Source organism: Elaeis guineensis, chromosome 2, assembly GCF_000442705.2.
Source record: "Elaeis guineensis isolate ETL-2024a chromosome 2, EG11, whole genome shotgun sequence".
Taxonomy (NCBI): domain Eukaryota; kingdom Viridiplantae; phylum Streptophyta; class Magnoliopsida; order Arecales; family Arecaceae; genus Elaeis; species Elaeis guineensis.
The window spans coordinates 96,154,499-96,179,812 of NC_025994.2; the positions used below are offsets into that span (position 1 = coordinate 96,154,499).

The 25,314-nt window shown below is 36.6% G+C and overlaps 1 protein-coding gene and 1 pseudogene across 3 annotated transcripts; both read left to right on the forward strand.

Annotated features, from left to right (window-relative positions):
- The first annotated feature begins 1,941 nt into the window (after positions 1-1,941).
- On the forward strand, positions 1,942-11,817 carry LOC105051689 (uncharacterized). Of its 3 annotated transcripts, none has more exons than XM_029267011.2 (2): positions 1,942-2,379; positions 11,502-11,817. In XM_029267011.2, the coding sequence occupies exons 1-2, from the start codon at positions 2,056-2,058 to the stop codon at positions 11,523-11,525; spliced, it is 348 nt and encodes a 115-aa protein (XP_029122844.1). In that variant the 5' UTR covers positions 1,942-2,055; the 3' UTR covers positions 11,526-11,817. The 3 variants fall into 3 exon arrangements, with proteins under 3 accessions (XP_029122844.1, XP_019705243.1, XP_010930547.2); XM_019849684.3 differs by lacking the exon at positions 11,502-11,817 and adding an exon at positions 10,603-10,736; XM_010932245.4 differs by lacking the exon at positions 11,502-11,817 and adding an exon at positions 10,012-10,410 and having other exon boundaries at positions 1,946-2,379.
- A 7,289-nt stretch (positions 11,818-19,106) lies between these two features.
- On the forward strand, positions 19,107-21,842 carry LOC140855725 (putative disease resistance protein RGA1; annotated as a pseudogene).
- Positions 21,843-25,314: the final 3,472 nt, after the last annotated feature.

Here is a 25,314-nt window from a genome sequence, read left to right on the forward strand (position 1 = left end):
TAATCTCCAGTAACGCCACATATCAGGTTTTATTTTTTTATTTTTTATATTTTTAAATAAAAAATAAAAATATAAATAGTATGATAAAAAATAAAAAAAATTATATAATAATAATAAAGCGACATACAGATATTAGGGCTGGTATCTATCTATCTATGTAATAATACTAAAATAGTATACATATATTAGGGGTGGCATTCCGTGTTAATATGTAAGATTATAGGATAATCTCCCACAATGTCACATGTCAAATTTTATTTTTTTATTTTTTATATTTTTTAAATAAAAATAAAAATAGTATGATAAAAAATAAAGAATTCTATATAATAATAATAAAGTGATACATGGGTATTAGAGTTGGCATTCCATATTGATACGTAAGATTATAGGATAATCTCCCGCAATGTCATGTGTTAAAAATTATTTTTTTATTTTTTATATTTTTTAAATAGAAAAAAATGGTGTCAGCGAAGTGGCCTCAGTGAGTCCTCATCTCTACTGCTGAGAGGTGAAGAAAAGGAGGAAGAGAAGGAGATGTCATTGATACGATGGTGGGTGCGGCTTTTGAAATCGTAGTGCCAACAATGTGATTCGTTTCGAATTTGAATTTGTTATATTTTTAAATAAAAAATAACAGCATAAATAGTATGATAAAAAAATATTTTTTTATTTTTTATATTTTTTAAATAAGAAATAAAAGCACCAATCTATCTATCTATGTAATAATAGTAAAGCAATACATGATTATTAGAAGTGGCATTTCATGTTAACACATAAGATTATAAAATAATCTCTCACTATATTATGTATTAAGTTTTATTTTTTTATTTTTTTTTATATTTTTAAATAAAAATAAAAATATAAATAGTATGATAAAAAATAAAAAATTTTATATTTTTATTTATTTTAATATTTATTTTTATAAAAAGTATATAAGTAACAAAATCAATTCAAAATAAAATTAATTGCTTAAATGATAGAATCCGCTGATATATACCATGGTAAAGAAGGATCTGATTTCAAAATTCAAACCAGTATTGCAAGAGAGTTATGCATATGCTATAAAAAAATTGAGGGTGCTTACAGTGAGAGACAACTACAAATCTCTTAGTTAGAAACAAACGGTTTACTTTATTATTGATGATCGAGAAGCTCGTATACATGCCAACTATTTTGAATTTGCTTCATATTTTGAGATTAATGCCAGCAAATATGATATTAAATACTAACAATTGATATTTTAAAAATGACAAAAAACTTATCAAATGTAAAATCAAGCATAATGAAGTGTATAATTAGTGCCATGAGTTTCATATATGCACAAACACAATTTATTCTTCTTCTTTTTTTTTTTTTTTTGAAGAGTCTCAATTTTTTTCTCGTGTTAGTACTAAGTTTTATATGTAAATTTATGCGTTATAATTGTTAAGATAAAATTTAAGAAAGCAAAACTTTTCTCTTTATATCAAATAACTTATATTTTATTTTTGATTCTTATATAATACGTTCTATAAATCTATCTTATAGTATCCTTAATTTTTAAATTTATTAACATTAACTATATAAAAAATTATTATTATCAGTAAAACCTCCATAACGTGGGGGTTGAGTGTTAGTTTAATAAGTCAGCCAAATCCGAACAAATTGATTCCTAAATAATGCTTCCTAGTGGTGATCCCACCGATGCCCTCACTTTGGTCCATTGGCGCCAAGTTGCCTCCAATTTGATCTATAATGCAACAACGGTTCATTACTTTATTTAGACACTATCCGGTCGGTCTTGCTTCAACCCGGCTCGACGGTCTACATGCCCGGTTCGGAGTCTCCAACCATCTCCGGTCATTATTAGTTTATTACAGCCGACCTTTACCCGATAGAATGAACTCGCGGAACAACAGAAAATTATCACCAACTTATAATTCCGTTCAAGGCCCCACTCTTCTGTTTCCCTCATCTCGGAGGCAAAGAACCCGAGAGAGAGACAAAAAAGGAAAAAATAAAAGAAAAAAAGCCTTTGCGACTCCTCCGAGGCCTTCGAAGCCGAAGCCGAGAGAGATGGGGCTGATTTCGGGGCTCGTCGACGCCGTTGTGGTTCTGTTCTCGGCGGTGCTGGCGGTGGCGGTGCCGCTGATCGACGCCCAGACCGTCCTCCCGGGCTCCCTCTTCCCGGCGCCGCTGGTGCAGCTCAAGCAGTGGTATGGCGAGGAGTACGGCGACTACCTCATGGTCGAGAAGCCGCACTTCTTTGTCGGCCTCGTCTGGGTCGAGATCGCCTTCCTCTGGCCACTCTCCCTTGCCAACATCTACGGCATCCTCGCCCGCCGCCCTTGGTCCGCCACCACCTCCCTCATGGCCGGCGTCTCCGCCGCCACCTCCATGGTATGTCTTCTCCCAGAAAGAAGCAACAATCTTATCTTCTTTTGGATTTATGCGCTTTTTTTTTTTTTTGGTGATTTCCGAAAATATCTTAACATTGTTACTTATATACGTTATTTCTTGAAAACTTGTTAATTTTCGAGCATTAATTTGTCCAATCTTGATTCGTTAATTTAATTCCACTAACGAGGATTGTTGTGGTCATGGTGAGGGAGTCGAATGACTCAGATGGTTGGTTTATGCCTTCGCCTCTGCATACGTGAGGTATTGTCCGCTTTGACTCATGGTCATTTTTAGGCTTTAGTGGATCTTTAGACTTCAATGGGTCTTCAGGTTTCAATGGGCTTGATCATTTAGAGCCTCACGGTTTTATCCTTTAAAAGATGCCTCACGTTGGGAGAGAGTTTTAATCCATATAAGCCATATTCTCTCTTGACTCATAATCGATGTGGGATTAAAAAAGTCTTCTCTACACCACAACACAGTCTCCCAATCAAGAGGGAATATGTATGGATAGGAGGCATTTCCATAGATGGCGTCAATGTTGTGGTCATGGATCAAGGGGTTGAATGGCTCAGATGGTTGGTTTATGCCTTCGCCTCCGCATACGTGAGGTATTGTCTGCTTTGACTCATGATCATTTTTAGGCTTCAGTAGGACTTTAGGCTTCAATGGGTCTTTAGGCTTTAATGGGCTTTGATCATTTAGAGCCTCACGGTTTTGTCCTTTAAAAGGTGCCTCACGTTGGGAGAGAAGGTTTCAATCTATATAAGCCATATTCTCTCTTGACTCATAACCGATGTGGAAGATCGATGATAAAGAAAAGGTCTTTTCGGAGGTTGAAGAACCACCATCCTCGGGCCTTTGGATGAGGTTGGAGGACGAAGAAAGTACGAAAAAAAGAAGGACGGGACGTGGTCGACAACATCCGACATAGCAAAGCAAAGCTAATTATCAGTCGGACTGAGTTCGATACCAGCTGAGCCGGAAAAAGTCCGTAATAATCCAAAATATTCCGGACAAACTTCGAAATCGAAAATCGAAGATCCGTCCGAAGATCTTCGACGTAGATGGCCACCTGACCCGATGGTGGGTTATTCATCCGACCATCGACCTCAGGGGCGAAAAGTTGAAACTGCTCCGGGATATAAAATTGCTTCCGAAGCCGTTCGATATTCGGTCCTGAAAGTAAAGAGGACTCCACATCCGGACTCGACTGGAATTCATCAGTCAGATTTTTTGACTGATCTTCTCGAGAAGGAGAGGCTTTAGCCATGAGAACAACTCTAAAGAAAACAGAGACTTTAGAGGAAAGAGAAAAGGACTCGAAAGAAAGACGAAGTTGATCTGAAGGTTGGAAGCGATAATCTTGGGCGTTGGGGCAACAATCCGGCAGAGTCCCAGCAGCAAAAGCAGTGAAAAGTAAAAATTTGACTGAGAGTGACTCTATATATAAGATCCCTCAACGGCCGAGATCAAGGCGGTTAAATCGAAGATATACCGGATGACGACATATGGCAACATCTGGACCGACCATTGATCAGATGGTTCGACGCACCTATCCCAGATTGAGCCACATCACCTCTATCTGCGTGAACAATTCCGACCCAATAACTTTCGGACACGTGGAACAAATCTACTGGTCAGAATCATATCGTCAGACGTCGAATCGACTTTTCAAAATGATGCCTGATACTGACAACTGATACCGAATCGTCCGGTCAGTGTGATAGATGGCTGTACTTATCAATACGACAAAATAGCTGATCACCCATATCTCGAAAAAAACGGCATCAAAATCGGGATTCGATGTGACAAAAAATAACTCCGTCCAACGTGACAAACGACATGGTATATACATGTCGACTCACTTTGTACTTGAGAATGGGGGGCAACTGTTGGGATAAGTCAATCGACCCTTGACTCAATACAACCGACTACCGACTCTGACTCAACAATAGCCGATCGACTGGACATACAACTCCGACTCTACATCGGCTGAATTTGTGGTTCTGATTTTTCATCGACCAACTGAGCGAACCGCACCGACTTGTTGCCGGCTGACCGACTAATGATTCGACTTTTTTCGATCGACAGCAGATGACTTAGACCATCGGCATAATAGAACTACTAGTCGACGATCGCTCATGGATTCTACCGACATATGGTTGGTTCTACCAACATATGGTCGGCCAATCTGTTCAACATATCATAACCGTTATGAACGGTTATCGGCCACATATCGCGGTGCAATCAGTGAGAATTAACGATCCACTACGTGATTATGGCTCGGTGATTTAGCGCCATAAAACACGAGACCACGTCCGACGGTTACGAAACCTCATCTATAAAAAGGAGTAAGGAAAACAGGGCTGGTAAGTTTATGCTGGGCCAAATCTCTGCTACTGTTTACATTCAACTCCTGTTCACCAACTTCCCTCTCTGACTTAAGCATTGGAGGGTACCCGTCGGACACAAATCCGATCTGTGCGGACGCTGTTTTGCAAGTATTCATTTCCGACGACAGGCGACGGGGAGTTGGCCGCAACAAGGATTTTTTTTTTTCTCAGGAAGAAGTCACGTTCTGAATAGAATAAACCGATTATCCTGTTATGTTTTTTGGATCGTTAATGGACCCAATTTCTTGTTTTGTTAATTGTTTCATTATGGACTGGTTGATGAGGGTGGCCGTTGAGAGGCATGACAAGGGGAATAATATTTGGAGATTCAGTAAATAGCCAAAAAAGACCGGAAAGTGTAGGTCCTTCGAGTCATTGACAGTTGGTCCCTAGACGATGAACTTCGTTGATTTCTTTTGTCGTGTCTTATATTCTTATATATATCTGAAATTTGTGAGGATTTCTAGAAAAGAAAGGTTAAAACCTGAAGAATAAGTGACATACAATCTATCAATATTGAGATGCTGGGACTAAGTTTCTTTTAGGATAGCAGATGAGAGTGGTATTTCAAAGCTAGATTGGGAGGAGTGAGTTGCTGAAAGAATAAAATCGTGGATATCCTGAGAAGATCCTCAAATGGATTGGACTAGGAGGTTTCGGCTGGCCCCATTGCAACAAATCTCGTATTCTTCTTTTTCCTCCTTTATATATATTCCCAAATATTTTGAAGTTATGTGAGAGAATGATTGAAACCTGACAAAGAAATGAAATTTATCCCTTGGCATTGGTCTGTAGGTGAGATCTTGAACAGCTTTAGTACAAGTATAATTTGGTTATCATGGCACGTGTTGCCCTTGTCCTTGGGCCAAAAGATTTTTGTTTCATTTCTTTTTCAAGTTGTTTCAGTTAAAATAGAGCCAACCCGTGATTTTTTTAAGCTGGAAATGAAATAAATGAATTATTACTGTTATGGACTAAAATGATCAGTGAAAATAACAGATGTATGAGAACTTTCCCAACATAAGTTATAATCATGTATGCTAACACTTCTTTGTACCATTAAGATTTCATGGTGTGTTTTAATAATGCAACAAAAAGTTATACGCCACCAAATCACATTTTTAAATTTCAAATAAATTAAGAAATTAATGATAACAATAACTGCGTGTGATACTAAAATTAGTACTAAGGTCTGCCATACCGCTTCATAGAGGGTGTACCATATCATTCCGGTATGGTGTCGATATGATATTGACATTCAGTTGGTATATGAGCAGAACTGGCTCGAGTCAAGTGGAACCATCGCATACTTGGTTTATGTTGTACCAACCTGCAACATCCAGTCACAGGTGGTATTATGGCTAGGTGCGAGCAATGTTGTGTGGTACAGTGTGCATATTGTATTGTACCAGGAAAGTATTGGTATGGCAGCCAATGCCAATACAGAAAACTTTGTTCTCTAAAAGAACCCAGGGAAGCCAATTTTTAAACAATCTTTCCAAAGCCTCCTTGTTTAAATAGAACATAAAAATATGTGTTCCCCCCCTGCCAATTGTTCTGTGAGTCGCATCCGCTTCCATGGATCTGTTATTAGGCTTGAAGGTGTTATTCTTTCTCCAGTATCTATTTTGAGCCTCTATAAAAGTTCAGTTTTAAATTTACTACTTCTTTTAGGATTTTCTTTTTTTCTTTTTTCTTTTTTTTTTTTTGGAGTATATACCTTATGATTTGTCATTGAAAAGGAGATTAGATAGATGCTTAGAAAACCAAAACATAAAACATGACTAGCTGGCCCTTGATATGCAGAATTGCTCTTTCGTCCTTCTTAAAATCCTGCATGGTTAAAATAATCTTTATGTGGCAACCAGTTTTAAGGTATCAAAATCTGGATCCGTATAGATCATCATATAGAAAGATAGCTTTGCCAATGTGAAACACAGTTCTGATGACATTAGAATTCTAGCAGCTCAAGCTCTAACCAAAATAAGACCTTCAACACTATTTCTGCCGGATCTGGAGATATTGGAAAATATTATCATAATTATAGAAGCTGTAAAATTTCTAAAATAAGAATTCAATGCAAACTCTTATCTGGAGCAGAAACTAATGAAATAAATAATATTCCATCATCAGGAAGTGTGATTGTGGTAGAGTCCATTTATAGCTATACTAAAAAAAACAGGAATTTGGAAGTTTCTGGATATTCCATTTGTTGTTTATGTCGTCTCTTCACCAAAACACTGTCCACTTAACTCTGGAGCACCCTTCACTCAATAGATAAAGATTGTCCAATTTTCACTGACCATCTCAAAGAATGGATGTGTCTAGGTTTGGACAGCTGTGCATATGTCATCACATGCAAAGTCTATCTCTCTTCTTTTTTGTGCTTACAAGATAGAGGGGAAAAAATGAAACAAATATCTCACAACTGATAAAGAGGGAAAAGAAGCCGAGACCAAAGGAGCCCAAGAGTACTTACACAACTCCTGCCTGCCCCCTCCTTGTCAGCCCCTAGGATCCTACTCTGTCATCATTGATGTTAATCATGACCTTTTTTCTCTCTCCATCTCCATCTCATAATATCACAGAATTTTTTTAGATTTATGTTTTAGCAACCTTATATGCTCTGTGATTTGTTACCAGCAGCTTCTCTAGCATCATTGTTGTTTGGAGTTCATCGAAGTATATTGGAATGGGCTATTGTTCTCTTTCTTTCTTTTTCTTTCTCTTTTTCCCTCCTATCATATTGTAGTGATATCTATATCACAAAAGCAATATGATGATCATGAACATTTGCAATTATTGGACATTTATTACTATAAGCTTTTAGTCTCTGTCGCCTCTTAAAATTATAAAATTCTTGTTATCAAAAGCTAATCAAGGTGAAAACATTCTGATGGAGATAATGTCAATCAGAAATTAAAAAAACCATTATTATATCTGAAAGCAGTTGGATTCCTGAGTACTATGTTATACTTGATTAGAAAGGGATGACAAAAGGGGGGGCAGCCTGGTTTAGAACTCGATATTGATTTTAATGGTGCTAGAGTGGAAATCATGACCAGGATCGCAAGGCATGATGTGGTGGTGATTTGCTTTGTCTCCTCTCTTGATCATTCCCTATCCCTTTTAGGTTGGAGATCTTGGGAGGTCACTCTAGAGAGAAAGGTTGAGTCTCAGCCATAATTAAATCTGTTTCAGTGGAGATTGAATGGTAACTGACCCCTGTTTTCGATCATATTGTAGTCATTTCTTTCTTTGTTAAGTATATAGGCTATATAATACCAATTTGCAATTGGTTTTCTTTCTTTTTCTTGAGTTAAATGAGAGCATAGGTACATAGTAAGAAGTCCTTGTCAGGTCAAGGTCTGTAAAATGACCCTTAGTATAGTACTTTACAAAAATTATTATAGGCAAGTAAATATGATACAGTTCACAAAAGTAATATCCTATATAAAATTAACATTTCATAACTATGTTGATTGGTGGTGAACTAGCTCATTATTATCAATATTCCAATCAATACTCCTACACATGTTATGATGATGATGTATTTGCATTATGCACGGCAGATCTGGCCTCAATTTATTTTATATAGTTGTCTTGCTAGTCTATGCTTCATCGATTGTTATTTTACCAAAGAGATTATTTAATACAATTCAATTTCAGCCTAAAACCAACTAAACTATATGAATTATGTTCCTAAATAACATAAACAAAATTAAATGATGGGAAATAACCTTCCTTGATTTTGTTCTAACTTTTCTCAGTTTTTTGAATTGTTGCCAACTTTTTATTTTAAAACTCCGATATTGGAACAGTTGAAACTGCTGAAACTTAAACTCTTAACTGCGGGACTGAAACTGAGAGTGAAACTGGAACCTAGTTCTGAAGCCTTGCTAGAGAGGTAATTCCTATGTTTTTTTCTCAATTACTTCACGTCCCTTCCACAACCCCACTCTCACTCTTTCTTCCTCTTTCTTCTGTGGTTTTGTTGAAATCAAAGAGAAGATAACAGGATCCCTTTCTTCTACCTGATCAAGCTCCTCATGTTCTGTGTTATTCAGCTGTGAAATATTCATTAGGTTTTTCCTCAAATGTCTTGGAAATGCAGTGAAAAGGGTGGATTTGGTGCTTGGCTTTAAGATTCAATTCTAACACAACCATGTGTCACCTTTGTCCGGCTGTGCACCCTAAATGCTTCAACTATCTCCTCATTCCCTTCCCAATCCTCAAAAATCTAGCCACTAACCATCCCAACTGACCTGCCTTCCCAACCTTCCTTGAGAAATGGGAGCCCTAACATATTTCTCTAACTAAATTTGTTTCAAATATTGAATCCTTATCGATTTAATAAGTTCTATTCAGCAAGATTTCCACTATAATTGGAGAGAATGGTCTGGTCTCAAAAAAAATAAAGGTTTCCTCTCTCATTAGCTGTGTGACAATGCTTCTTATTCACTGTGAAGTTCAAATGTATCAAAATTAAAGTTTATTACTTTTCCAAACTTTCTATTTTATTCTTAACATGTATTACAGAGACCATTTGCTACTACAACTTAAATCCAAGGAAAACTAATCATAAATTCAGATATTACTAACTATTACTGGCGATGCAAATGAGTGCCAATTCTATCAGTTAATCTGATACTTCAATCAAATTATGCTCATACTAGCTTTATTGTTTGTGTCGAACAAGGCACGTGCTTGTGCATTATAATCAAAACCTTCTGCAGCTCTAGAGTGCCACTGAGATGAAGAACATGTGAATCTACTCGACTCTTCACCAAACCAGCATAGACAATAAACTCATCTTCTTTTGTAAAAGTCTTGTCTCACTTCCTGGGAAGAATTGGTTTAAAAAGATTGGCTTATCCTTTGAAAAATGACAGAAATGAGTTGGTCCAGCTTAGCATAGAAAGATAGGAATGCCCACAATACTTCCACTTATGCTTGGAAGAAATTGACAAGTCATTAGTTCTGGAGGGAGGGGTTAGTCCGTTGCCTTGATAAACCGCAAGTATTCTGGGTTGGTAAACAATAAGTGACCATTGGCTGTTATCAGATTTATCCATTTAATGTTGACTGTGATATCCAGCAACCTTTATTAGGTTGCCGTGGTGGATGAATATAGCTACAGGAAACCTATATCATTTCTGTTCCTGATATACATAGTTGGATAATGTTTTTGTTCCAGTTATTTCTACTGTGTCTGATGCTGGGTTTATTCATTCAGGCTGCTCTGATGGCAGAGCTGATGCTTTCAGGCAAGGCATCAGACAGGTTAATTCAAATGTATTCTCCGTTTCTTGTTTTCGCCCTCTTTGCAATCCTACGGGGATGTCTCTCTCACCCTCGCCGCACAATTGCTACTTCCTCTCATGCCCCTTCCGTGCGAAAGAAGAGGGCTTAATGAACAAATTGGGGCTTTTCCATCTGCACCATTCCATTGCTGAGACATTAATCAGGAATCATCAATTATGATGGGGATTTAATGTAGGTGGAAAATGTCTGTTTTAAGCATTTTGCTAGAAATAATATACGATCACCTAGATGGTTTTGCCTTTGAATTTTGTTGTATTCTGTCTTTAGGTCTGAACTGCGTTTTAACAACCGAGGGAGAATGCTTATTTAACAGGGCATCTGTGATTAACTCTAGAATGCCACGATAATTTGTTACAATGATCTTGATGCCATATACAGTTTGAACATGTATGAAATGTCTACTATAAGATCACAGTCTTCAAAATTCAAAATTGCAATTCTACTCTGAAAATTGGATAAAGTTTACCTGACACCAGCAGAGTGAGCTGTCATTAATTTGCAGGTTGTCTCTGAAGTTCAACCAAATTGGTCCGTGTTCTTGGATTTGTTTTGAGACTTGTCGTTTACTTTGTAATTAATTGCATTTTGTTGTACTGAAGTCCTGCCTTGTTTTGCCCCAAGTCACATATTTCCAGGGAGAACTCAAATTACGATAAGTCTATGTTAATTTTCTACTACTTTTCATAATGGCGTCTTTGACGTGGGAACTTACTCCGTTTTTTTCTTTGGGTAAATATGGGAACTCACTGCTTGTTTACGGTTTTTAATGGATACAGACCTGTTGACTGCCAGGGCCCTGCGCTATATAGTGACCCACGTGAGTGGCCAACCTGGCTGGAGTAGGCCAACAGGGTTCCTTTCACGCTTTCTTGCTACTTTGCTCATCGCCACCAATGTAATTGCAGGCAAGGTTGTTCCATAGAGATTTGGTTCGGACATGAATCAGTCGTACAGGAGCTCACTTGTTAATGAGACTGTTTCATCGTTTCTCATTACTGCTGGAGAGCACAAACTTCAGGCTGTCCGCTCTGGTTCGGAATTAGGTAATGATAGGTTACTGGGCTTAGGTTCTAAGTCCAATTTAGCCCATTGATCAGTACCTTTCACCTAGTATGAATCATCGTGACTGGGTTTTCTGGTACTACCAGATTAGATTCTTAGAGTTATAGAACTTCGTTGATCTTAATGTCTTGATCGGTTTGCTGAGAAAGGTGATTACCTCATCACTTGACTCTGAGATGGTGGGTTCAACTATGATCCCATCCAGAAAGCCAGCTTAGCGTGGATCAACACCAAACTAAGACTAGGTGGCTTTATTCTGGTTCTAAAGCGGGGCTTGATTGTTCAAAACAAGTGGGCTTTATTCCAAGCTGATTTATAACATGTGTTCATGTGATGCAGGATCATAATTACAGTTGCCTCTGAGAAGGAAAGGTTCCCAGAACGTAGGAGGCGTGTAGGTTAGATGCTACTTACTGTTTGCAAATACACTTTGAGATGAAAAAGGTTTAGCTGTGTGATCCGAGGAGCAGAATTAAAAGAGTGTGCCTTATCCAGACCAGCATCTATCACATGCCTTGCACATTAGAAGAAGCGGGATGGACTGCATTTAGAATTTAAATCAAAATCTTTTACGCCTACTCTTTTGATTCTTTTGCACATACACTGTCGATTGCTAACCTAAAAGAACTACGCAAGGTGGGTGCGTTTTGTTAAAAAGACAATATATAAACTGAAATTGCTACTAGAAAGGTGAGATCCTAGTTGGACATGGGCACTTTTGATCTGTGATTAGAATCGAAATTGAAATGGATTGCAGTGGAAATTGGAATGGTTATATTCTTTAACATGTTTGATTCACGATTAGAGCCAAAATTGTAATCAAAATAAAACTTGAATAGTAAGAAAGAGTAGGGATTGGAGCATTCCACACCTGATCAATCAATGTATAGATATCATTTGTATACATGCAGTGCATAAATTTGTAATATATTCATTAGACTAGCACACTAGCAAGTTTCAAATCTTTTTGGGTGGTTACTTTTCTATCCATTACAATGCAATTTACTGATCCCAAACAAAGCTTAGGCACCTTTTGGTGGAGCTTTTGGATGTTCAGAAAGTACTTTTCCATCCTCTAATTTTTTTTTTTGGATGATATAATAGTATTTGATAAAAAATTAAAAAAAATATTTTTATCAGAAAGCTAAAAAGATCTATTTAAGAAAAGCTCAATTTTGTAGCTTCTCCTCAAAAATATTTTTTGACCAATATTAAAAAGCTGTTTTGGTTTTAATTAATTTTTTATAATGACCAAAATGGTGATTAATAAATCTCATAATTACAGTTTATATCATTTCATATTATATCATTCTATATTATTATATAATAAATATCATATACTAAAATAATAAATTAAAAATATATTATATTTTTATAAAATATATAATTCTAAAATATAATAATGTAGAAAGTATAATATAACATATTATTATAATATAATATTTTATTATTATAGTCATGATATAATAGAATATTGTATTATATTATTATATCAATAATATAATATATTAGATTATATTACATAATATTATATTCTATTTAGTTATCATAAAATTATATTATAATATTATATTATCAAAATACCATTATTATGATAATATAACATATTAATATAATCACAATATATAATAGAATATTGTAAAATATTATTATATTAATAAGATAATAATATTTATTAGAATACTACATTATAATTTATTATTAGATTAAATTATAATCCATGCTATATTATATTGTTATATTACATTACAATATTATTATATCATATTGCATTATATATTACATTATAATTATAATTAAATTATATTATAATATTATATTACATGATATTATATTGCAATAATAATGTCTTATTAATAATACATTACTACATTATATCATATCGTGTCGTATCATATCATATTATTATGCTATAGTATTTAATATTATATAGTATATATAATATAATATTTTTTTAATTTATAGTAATATATAATATTATATTATATTATACTCTAGTATACAATATTATGCAATATATCTTTTTGCTATTTTATCATATCAAATATATTTTTTTATTTTGGTTACCAAATATATGTTAAAATTTCACATGTAGTCTTTTAGAAATACAGTTACCAAACAGCAAATAATTTCTCAGAGAAACTCTATTTTTTAAAGTTCTACTTACAAAAACTCTAAAACTTTATTGCCAATAACAATTTTAAACAGGAAATGAGATATTATGAATTCCTTGACACATGGCATCAACCCTAAACGCCGCTCACAATTCCACTCCTAATTTAATTCCATGCCTACAACAACCGCCTCAAAGATGATGTTTGATTCACACCTAAAATTCTCATTTATGGGGCAAGCATTTCAAGTGTCTTACATGAAACCTATCTATTGGGTTTTAACTACCAAAATAATGAACTCTTATCCTATTATAGGAGGCTCATGGCCAATTTTTTATAGCACATCTAATGAATCCTCAACAGCTCCAGCCTACCAAGATAGGAAAAGAGAAGATAACAATTAAATCCCTCAAAAAACAATTTGTTTCTCGAACCTTCGTAGCTTTGTTGCCACCAAGCTCTTTTAGCTTATCCCTTATGCATGACCATCTCTAAATGGAGCTGACTAGCTTGCAAGGTTGGGGTGGTTGCAGTTGTGCCCCAACTCGGGCAAGAGGGAGAAGCACCATATGGTCTCTGGGTAGATGATTGACGATCGATCTTCCATCGTCACCTCGCATTTGACGATGACCATTTTTCTCACCATCAACTTATTTGCCGTATCTATAGAAATAAAAATGAAGTTAAAAAAAATTGGTAACATGCCAGAAAATCAAAAAGATAGAGAGATCCTTACCTTGAGGTCTAGCAAGACCTAGCTTGGTGTTGACTAGCGCTTGCTTGGTCAACAACTCTAGAACAAGAGGAGCCTTGATGCTATGTAAGGATTCAAAAATCTTCTACTTAACGTTGGAGAGGATAGCAACTTAGTTTAAATTTTTCTTGAGGGTACCCACAAAATATCGAATCCCTAGGACTGCTCAGATAACACAAAAAAGAAGCAGTTCTTCCAACCATAACTAAAGAAGAACCATTCTGAATCAATTGGAACTCTTTTCGAATTGAGATGTACCACCAATCTTGCTCAATAGAATGCTTCTTAAGTATGTATCATGCATTGAACAACTCTATTATAGGTTGAATACTGTGCAGAGCCAATAGAGATAGAAAGCCAATGATAATCCTCCATGAGTTGGGAATCAATTGGGTAAGCACTAATTGGAAATTGGTGAGAACTATGAAAGGAGGAAGTGAAAGCCTCAACTCAGCCTTTAGAGTCTCCTCATAAAGACTGACTTGGGTGTGGTAGCAACCATGTGCCTGCTCCTTAACCTCAAGCAATTTGAGGAAGAAGCCGATTGGAACATGATAATTGACGCAGAATCAATTAAGGTTGTCCTAGTCTAGAACGCACTCTTTGGTGCCGGGATTGAACTAAGTCTCCGGTTTAGTGTTATTGAAGTCATGGGAATTCTAGGATGAAGCTGCATGATTTGACCAGCTAATAAAAAGCTCACTATCAAATGAGGCGACCGTGATAGTAAAATGAGATGAAGAGAGAAGAAAGAAGAAAGAACCAACCTACAAAAGGAAAGAGAAAGGAGTCAAAGCTTCCACAGATGAAAAACATAGAAATGGAAGAGTACTCATTATGCAGAGGAAACCAACTAAAGCTTCTGCCCTTTAAATAAAGCTCTAAATGGTAGCGATCAATGCCTCGAGGAGTGGTTGCGTCATTGAAATTCCTACCCATATGCACAATGCTTCGAGAATGGAATTGGCTACATGAGAATCGTGCTGAGCATTAAATGGCCTCCAAAAGCATCCTGGGTTGATTTTATAGCTCAACTTCGGTTTAGCCAAGCAAACACAGCTTAGGCCCAAAAAATGGAGGCAAGTGATACATTCGGCTTATCATTTTTAAAATATTATCCGATAGTTCAGCGTACCAATTTGATAGTCAATCAAATTTCTAAATAATTAGCATAATAACAGCACAATTGGTACAGTTTAATTCTATTTCTCCATCTCTCTTTTATTATTCTATTTTCTTTTAAAACTGTCTTACGCAAGCGTCTCTAGAGCAATAATACTAATCTTATATTTGATTGGAGTTATAGGAAGAAAGATAGATTAGGACCGGAGAGATGCGAGTCACCATCTATCTTCTGATTCAAAATATTTTAAGAATAATGATAAAAAGAAGGATTGTTCATCAATTCGGACTGCTCAATTTGTATCTTTTTAAATTAAAAGCTTGCAAACAAAGATAGATAGAGCATATAAAAATGGGTCTCTGTATTTTTTAAATTTATTTTTATTAATTTTTTTGATAAAATTTTAATTTTTTGAGGTAGACCTATAATTTATTCCATTGACGGACCCGTAGATGCGGTCTTGGCCACAATATTTGATCAATTGCGAGATTTCGGTACCCAACCGCGGTCTTGGCCACAATATTTGACCAATTGCGAGATTTCGGTACCCAACTGGCTATTTTTATTGTGATAGACGCGGTCTTGTCCGCAGTATTTGACCAATTGAGAGATTTCGTACCTAACACGTAAGTTTTTTTTTCCATTGATGCACGGGCACACGCGGTCCTTGCTGCGAGGTAGCAACCGTCCTGTCTTGAGCTCGTAAAGAGGAAGACTACCACTGTGAAGCACGAGTGTGAGTCTCGTCCAATATGGATATGGGGGAGATCGTAATGACGGTCGGAGGATGGTTTGCATCCTACGTCGGAAATAAACTGGCTGACAACGTTTCGCAGCATTTGAAGGATCAATCCATGGCTGATATGGTGGAGTATGTGAAAGCTAGACTTCCTCGTATCCAAGCCCCAATCCAGGCAGCGGAAAGGTGGCCGATCGAGGACCAAGTTCTAGCCGCATGTTTAAGGAAACTTAAAGATGCTGCCTACGAGGCGGACGATGTGCTGGATGAGCTTGAATTCAACGAGCTTCATGATAAGCTTTTCAAAAAGAGAAAGATGAGTGACTTTGCATCCTCTGCTGTTAAGCTTCTGCAGCGTTTTATAATGCCCGACGATGACCTGGAAAATTTGAAGAAACTTGTGAGAAATTTTGACGAGATTTATCTTGATATCAATAGTAAGGAAGAACAATTGAAGGACTACAATGCAAAGCAGAAGAGTGTGTGTCACGCCCCAAATTCAGCATCTGAATTGGGCACGTGACACGGCCACACAAATCCTAGAGCAGCGCCCTAGAATCATGTAAGGCCTATTAATTTAACACTTAAAAAAATTTAAATAACTAAGTAAATACCAAATCAATCCACCGAGTCAAAACTTTAAATCAAATGTAAACTTTGTTCAATACAATTTATTCAAATGTTCATTGGTATCAGAAAATTTAGACTAACTAAACTACTAAAGGCTTCTGCTCTTATTTGCTCTCGCCCAAACCGTCCAAACTAAGCATCCCGTAAGTCTGAAAAAAAAATAAGAAGGAAATATGAGCTTCTCCAGCTCAGTAAGAATCACTGCACATGTACATCAAACCAGTAGATAAAATTAATATTTCTAAAATCAATACAATTTAGAAAACTCATAGGTATATAATAACTGGAATATTGTCACAAATATGCATATGTATCATCATGTATCATCAGGTGAAATCTTCATTCATTTTTGAATTTCATATTATATGTTTCATTTTTCACATCTTCGGAATGACAACCTTTTATTCCTTTTTGGCTTTGGACTAACCAGGATCATGCGACGATCTTTTATTCGGATCGATTTCTGTGATCTTCCTCAGATCGAACTATTTATAATCTTTCTCGGATCAAGTAGCCGTGATCTTTCTCGAATCAAATCATTCATGATCTTTCTCGGATCAAGTTCTTCCACACATAAGCCTATGGAGGCTGTCCCAGGCATAAGCTCCTGGCAAGCTATTCCACAGGACAAGGTCAGTCCAAACCACATTTCTCTTTCTCTCTATTTTTCATGAAATTATAATATTTGACTTCATTAATCAATTCAAATTTTGCAGTGTACTTAAAATAAACATGTCATAACTATATAATCATGCCATCATATGCTCTGATGAAAACATATTCATGCTCGCAACCACACAAGTAAATATCAACATTATACATATAATAAATTTATTGATCTCAAATCCAACGATGCAAAACTAACAGTAAAATAATATATACATGTGATGATGATCATGTATAATGATTCTTACCTCGATCAATGAGAAATCAATTTCACAGTCTTATAGTTGAAAAATCAAACCCTACTCGTTGTCCTCCTGGTCGTTGGACTATTCTCCTATCAAACAAGACAAATTAATTTAACCAATAAATTTCCTAAAATATATATATATATATATATATATATATATTGAGGTTTATCTGACTCTTACCCATATCCCCCCCCTTTTTTTTTATTTTATATATATATTTGATTTTTATTTATTATTTTTATTTATTTTATATGTATATGTATGTATATATATATATAATTATATTATATATATATATTTATATATTATTATTATTATTATTTTTTAGAGAAGAGAGAAGAGGCTTCTTCTTCTTCTCTTCCCCACGGTCAAAAACAGGGAACCCGCGCTCTTTCCGAGCGCCTCCCCCACAACTGGCCAGGTGAGCCACCTCCGACCGCCCTTTTCGGCAAAGACTCGACGGCGGCGAGTTACCATCTCGGTGGCAGTGCCACCATCCTTGTTGCCGGCGACAGAAAAGAAGAGAAAAAAAATTAACATAAATAGGGTATTCCTGTTTGAATCCGAACCGACACCTCGCCGGCTTCCAAGTTCACCGACGATCGGAGGATCAACAGGGAACGAAGAATACCTTGCTCCGACGTCCAAAGTTAGCTCCGACGACCTCCCTCTCTTCCGATCAGCCACCCACGGTGATCCTTGAGAAAATCTCTCAAATCCCTTGATTTTCTTTGAAATTTTTGTTGTAAATTCCTAAAGGAAGGATGGGGGATCTTATAGTGCTGGATTTCCTACCCTAGCCGGACTCTTTGAGTCCGATTTTGCCGGAAACGGGAAGGAAGAAGACTCCGGCTAGGAGTCTTCCTCCTCCTCTGCATTATTTTTTTTTTTTTATTATTGTTGGGCCGTCTGTGCTACAGGCTCAAGTAACTGGGCCGTTACAGTGTGTCCAAAGAGACCAGCTCGCTTATCCAGGATAGGCCGGTTGGGAGGGAAAAAGAGACAGACATGATTTTAGATTTGTTGTTGCATTTAGCCGATGAACCGGAATCCAGCATCAAATGTGGGACTGGGACTAGTAGCTACCCGAGTCTTGGTGTTCTTCCTATGGTAGGCATCGGGGGTGGACTCTGCACGGCTTTGTCTCTTGGAACCACGTTGCACGGGCCAAAAAATGCTTTTTAAAAGGTTGGAGGATTTCGAAGCCTTATAAACTAAGATGGTTTGGCTAAACAACCGCTGTGAGACTAAAATCTTGCTCCCTCATATCTTTCGCATGAAAAAATGGTTGATTTTTTTTCCCAATCTCATATTTTAGACAATACATCATATCTCTCTATCCACTGTACAGAATATAAAGTTGACGTTGCTTTTTGAAGCTATGTAAAATGCGATCCAACGATTGAGGTTACAAAAAACGATCAAGTATTCTTGTGCCAAAGGTACAACCTGAACCCTCTGGGCAATAGTGTTTTTCTGAAGAAAACCATCCCCTTTGGCCAACACCTTGGACAAACATTTGAAATACTTGCTGGCACCAATATTAGATTGACATAAGCTTGCAATTTGGAGTCTAGACATATCTGTAAAATTTGCTTTCGACTCGTTGCGAGACTCTCGCACCTAACGCGCTATATTTTATTCAAGTGACCCTTATCCATACGTAGACCAAGTCTGTGGCCAAGAATTTCTCTGTGCATAGATTTAATCGTACTGCGTAAAGTTGCAAGCTAGTTAGAAGACCGACCGAGCAAGATCTCTGTCTTCAACTGTGCAACCGGAGTTTCCCGCAATATGGAGAAGATCGGAATGATGGTCGGAGAATTGATGGTATCCTACGTCTTCAATAGACTGGCTGACAAGGTTTTGCTGCTTTTGGAGGACCGGTATGATCAGTTCACTGCTGATAAGACCATGGTGGAGGATGTGAAGGCTAGACTTCCTCGTATCCGGGCCGTGATCCAGGCAGCGGAGGGAAGGCCGATCAGGGACGCAGCTCTGGCCACATGGTTGAGGGAACTCAAAGATGCTGCCTACGAGGCCGACGATGTGCTGGATGAGCTTGAATTCAAATAGCTTCATTATAAGCTGCGCCACAAGAGAAAGGTGAGTGACTTTGCATCCTCTGCTGTTAAGCTTCTCAAGCATTTTATAATGTCCGATAATGAGCTGGAAAACTTGAAGAATCTTGTGGGAAATCTTGACAAGATTTATACCAATATCAATTACATAGAGGAACAATTAAAGGACTACAACTCAAAGCAGAGAAGTGTGACCAGAGAGACCAGCTCGGTTATCCAGGTTATTGTGTTTGGGAGACGCAGAGAGACAGACATGATATTGGATGTCTTGTTGGCTTCAGCGGATGAACCGGAATCTAGCATGACATGTGGGGCTGGGACTAGTAGCTACCCGAGTCTTGGTGTTCTTCCTATAGTAGGCATTGGGGGTGTTGGCAAGACTACTCTGACTCAACTGATTTATAATCATGAAAGAGTAGTAAAGCATTTTGAGCTGAGGAAGTGGGTGTATGTGTCTGACAATTTTGATGTCAAGCGGATTTCCAAAGAGCTGGTTGTATATGACTCGGTATATGCCCAAATTTGGGACGATATTAGTTTGGATGGCCTTCTAGGGAGACTTAGAGATGCTACGAGGAACAAGAGGTTTTTGTTTGTCCTTGATGATGTGTGGGATGAGACTGGTAGCAAGTGGAAAGAACTCCGTGGTGTCTTGACATCTGGAGCAAAAGGAAGCATGGTTCTGGTGACAACTCAAAGTCCAATAGTGGCAGAAGTCATGGGCACGATGGACCCGATAGATTTGAAGAGTCTGCAGGAAGATGACTTCTGGAGACTTTTCGAACATTGTGCTTTTGGTGAAAACAATCTTGAGGAAGAGCGAAGAGAAAAATTGCAAACAATAGGAAGGAAAATATCTGAAAAACTGCATGGATTACCTCTAGCTGGAAAGGTAGTGGGAAGTTTATTGAAGTCCAAACTAAATGAGAATTCCTGGAACATGATCTTAGAAAGTGAGTGGTGGCAAAATAGTGATGTTTTAGATAATATCCTTCCATCTCTGGCTTTAAGTTATGAACACTTGAATGCAAATCTAAAGCAATGCTTCGCATACTGCTCCATGTTTCCCAAGAGCTATGTTTTTGAAAAAGATCGGTTAGTCCAGATGTGGATGGCTCAAGGTTTTATTCAGAACAAGAATGGGGTAAGAATGAGAATGGAGGACATCGGAAGTCAGATATTTGAGGAATTAACCAGCAGGTACTTCTTTCTACCAACTCTGAATAATAAGTACGTGATGCACGATCTGATAAGAGAATTGGCAGTTTGTGTTTCGTTGGATGAATGTTTGGTCATTAGTGATGAGAAAGGAGAAATTCCAGAGACAATTCGCCACTTGACTCTGAGGACTGATAAATTGGATGCAGTTATGGGCACCTGTAAACTTCAAAACCTACGGTCCATTTTATTCTTTGGTGATTATGATTCTGAAAAATTTTACCGTTTTCTTGATGGCATGTTAAGCCAATCAAAAAGTCTGCGTGTTTTGGATTTATCTTACTTAAATGTGAAGCAGACTACCGGATGCTATTGGTAGGTTATTACATCTACGGTACTTAGATGTCTCCTGCACTAAGATCGAACAGCTGCCCGAATCAATTTGTTGTCTATGTCATCTGCAAGTTTTGAACGTGCTATCATACTGCTCTATTAGGTTGCCAGAAGACATGAACAAATTAATTAACCTGCGGCATTTATATGGAGAAGTTATCACGCCCCAAATCCGGGACATAACACGGCCATGCTACCGAGGGATGCAGCCCACGATAACACGAAGCTAATCCATCATAATCACCTAATATCTATCAAATAAAAAGATTCAATTCTATTATTCATCAAATAATCGAACCAATAATGGTTCAGAGCATCTAAATCCAAAAGCAAGTACTAACCCGAATCTCAACATTCATAAATAATTATAGATCCATGATTATAAAATAAATTAAACTTCTGCTGCTAAATTTTTCAGCTTGCTATGCCGATCTTCAAGCTTGGATTCCTTTTGTCGATCCTAACCTTATTTCTCTGTTCAAACAAAAAGAAAATAAAAAGAATATGAGCTACACTAGCTCAGTAAGTAGACTTCCGCTTCCTTACCGGATCAAGCATAAGTTTTCTATGATAATGCATCATTTAGCAAATAACAATTATTGTAAAAATAAATATTTCATAGAGCATATAATAAAACAAGTTATAAGCTCATCATGCATGCATAAATCATGTATATTTCACAATTATGAATCGTAAATCATTTTCATCATGTATTCATGTCATGTTTCAAAACATTGCTCACAGATATTCGTGCTAAGGTCACTATTATACCCATGACAGGACCATATTTCTTAATCGACAGAGTTCTTAATTCATGTGCCAACTTTATACCCGTTGGCAGGGCCATGTTTCGTGTGGATGCTAGCTCCGGATGTCGACCTTCCCGAAGAAATTTATTCATAGCCATCTGAGAGCCTTTGAAATCATTATATCTTTTTCTTAAAGCATACATATACATAGATGGAAAAACAATGAAATTCATGCTTCATAATCATGCTATTTTCATAAGACATATTCATGAAATCAATGCTCATAATAAAACATGCTTTTTCATATCACATATGCCGATGCTTATTTTATGAAAAATTATGATTTCATCAATACCAATTCTTTACATAAAAACATGATTATTTTAAAATAAATAAGGAGCATAAAATTCACTTACCTCTTTCATCTTAGATCTTCAGACTTCGTAAGAAGAATCAGCTAATCCTATTTAAAATATCAAATCATTATCAAATTCTATTCCATAAATATAATAAGATTAAATCATAAGGAAAGAGGACCGTTGACCGAATGTGTCGGACCATCTAGATACCAGGGCAATTTAGGATCTTTGATCTGAGAGTCAGATTCAAGTGACTTGATCAAGAAATCGTGAGGCACAGATCGAATTAAAGTCAAGATCAATCAATAGGGTTCTTTAATAATAAATTTGAAAAGCATAATTTTGTTTCTGGTATGAGTCTAACTTTTTGAAAAGCATAATTTTGTTTCAAATGAGTTCATGCAATTTATGCTCATATGCTGTCCTAAGGGCATGGATGCTTTACTCTTTTCCATGATTATATGCACAAATCTCTTTTTTTTTGTAGATTAGGTCTCAGAAAAATTAGTCAACATTTGATACCTGGCCTTTGTTCTTCAGAGAAATAAACATGGCATATGAACTTATATTTAAGATGCTTGAAGACCAGTAATGGTTCATGAGCATGACCATAACTACTGCTTTGTATATGTTCATGGTTTCTATTTAAAAGGTGGGGAAAATGATATTTGGGGACAGATTTTATTATTTTCATAGAATCATAACATTGTTGGGTTATATAACAGCATTTCTTATGATGTCATCCTTCTATATGCAAAACTTGAAAGGCATTTCTTAGTATGATAATTGATAATTCATGCCTAGCACTTTCAAAGTTGTTGACTTGCATTAATTCTATGCTCTTAGTCTTCATTTTCTTTTAGATTTTATGCACGATTTTCCATTTTTGTGAGTCCAGATTGTTCTATGGACCTCATATGTGTTGTGGTAAGATTAATGTGTTATAACGAAAGACATATTGGGTTAATTGTGGAAAGAGATGAAAATAGAATATATACAAGCAGTATATTTCTAAAGTCATGATTGTTGTTGCTACCAATGGTTCATTGTAACTTAGAGGAGCTCTGTTAACACCCCAGAGCATGTAGTCTCTGGTTTCTTTTCTTATCCTATGTGAATATCCACTTCTAATAAAAGCCAGGTGACAGTACCTCTGCTTCCCTTTTCCTCACAAAAAAAAAAAAAAAAGTAAAAAAGAAAAAAGGTTCATTGTAGAATGGTTGATATTGGGTTAATTGTGCCAATTGATGTGCCTTGGCTGTTTCACTAAGAGGTGCTATTGTAAAATCTGAATACTCCAAATTTCTTATCCTTATTTTTGCGAATTACTTTAAGATAAGTAAAGGTTTGTCAGTTCCTATGTAAGTTCACTACAAGGTTCTCTCGGGAAACTTAGGATTTCTGAAATCTTACATTTAATTTTAAAAAGTATATTAATGGAAGTAAAGGGTGTTAAGATCTTCCAATTGGAATCATATTAAAGCAATTAAATTCTGTTACATGTGAAGGGGACATACAACCACAACATTTTTTTTGTCAAAGTGGATAATATACAAATTGCAACCCCAACCACCGTTCATAGCAGTTTATCCAGTAATGAAATTTTAGCTTTTGGCAGAAATTGCAGTTCACATACAAACCATATAGTGGGATAAAGTTTTCTAAATTTCGAAAATAGACTCCATTTTTCTGCCTATTTTTTCTTCGATCCTCTGTTTTTCTTATAACTTCATCCAATTGTTCTGTGGCATAAGTTGCTTGCTGGGAGTTTTTCATTTGGAAGGCTTAACTGGTGCATCTCAATTTTTGATTAAGGACTCAAACTCTTGGCTGTGCTTATGTTGCAAAATTTTTTCCTATCACTTGCAATACTAATTTCTCTAGAAAAGCACTTTTGGTGCACCACATCAAATTTCTTGAAAAGGGTCGAACCTGAGGTAAAGCTGCAAAATTCTCAGTTTGCTCCTCAAATATATTTCTGTGTATCATTGGTTCATTGCTGGGATGTTGATGTAAGTGTGACCTGCATAAAACCTCAGTTTCGGACTTGTCTCCATAATGAAGCTTGATCATCAAGATTTCTTGCTTAAAGCCAAGCAAACCGATGAGGATGCTTATGTTGCACTGCCTATCTAGATTGTCTCTAGTTTATTTCTTGACTCTGTAGGATTTAACTGCTAATTGTTTTAGTACAGGAGCATGTAAGTTCAAACCAACTGCTCATTACACGCTTCATATAGATTCTCCATTTGCACTTCATGGTAGGAGGGAAAAATTTCAATTTTCAATGATAAAATATCAACTGTTCATTTTCATTTCCATTTTCCAATGATAAAATAAAATTTTGGACAATTGTTTACAATCTCAGACAACTTGATCCCTTGCAACTTGATTCGATCCTGTTTCTATGTCTACCAAAGTATATGCTGCTAAAAATATCAATGACTGAAGGGGGCTGGCGTGTTTGACCAACTGACCTTCATAATATATGCTGTTGGTGCAAATCTCTAAGAGGAATCAACTCACCTGGTATTCTTCCTTAAAAGAAGTCCATGGTTTGCTAGCCATGCATCTGTGACGAGCTTGTTTTAGTTAAGGAGTTTGCTTGCTTTGCTGTTGATATTGCTCTCAGCCAGCTGCCTATGTCTTGCATCTGAGCTTATGCTATTAATATTTACTAGATTTCTTCAGTTCTGTGACAACACTAAGTATATATTCACATGCAGAACAACTAGAGCCATTAAGCGTTCGTGGCTTTTAGTAGGCTCAATATCTCTATAAAATGAAGATAGCACATGTATATGGTTGCTTCATTATGGTGCAAAAATCATGCCGCATTCAATTTTCTCAGATCCTCTCACTGGCACCAGTTCTTGATGTTGTAACACAGGTTGGTTTCACTGGTCACTTCTAAGCCTCGAGCAACTTGGGGATGGCAAAACTTTCACTAGGTCCCCTTGTGGATCTTCTTTCTATTTCGAAACTTCACAGCCAAGGAATTCTTCCCATGGAAGCTGAGACCTCCATGCAAGTTGAGCCTTATCTGAATCCACCAAAATTGTTTCAAACCGTCCATTATCACCACATCTGCCCCTGAACAAGCCACAACTGAGTGCAGCATGTTCAACTTCGCATCGT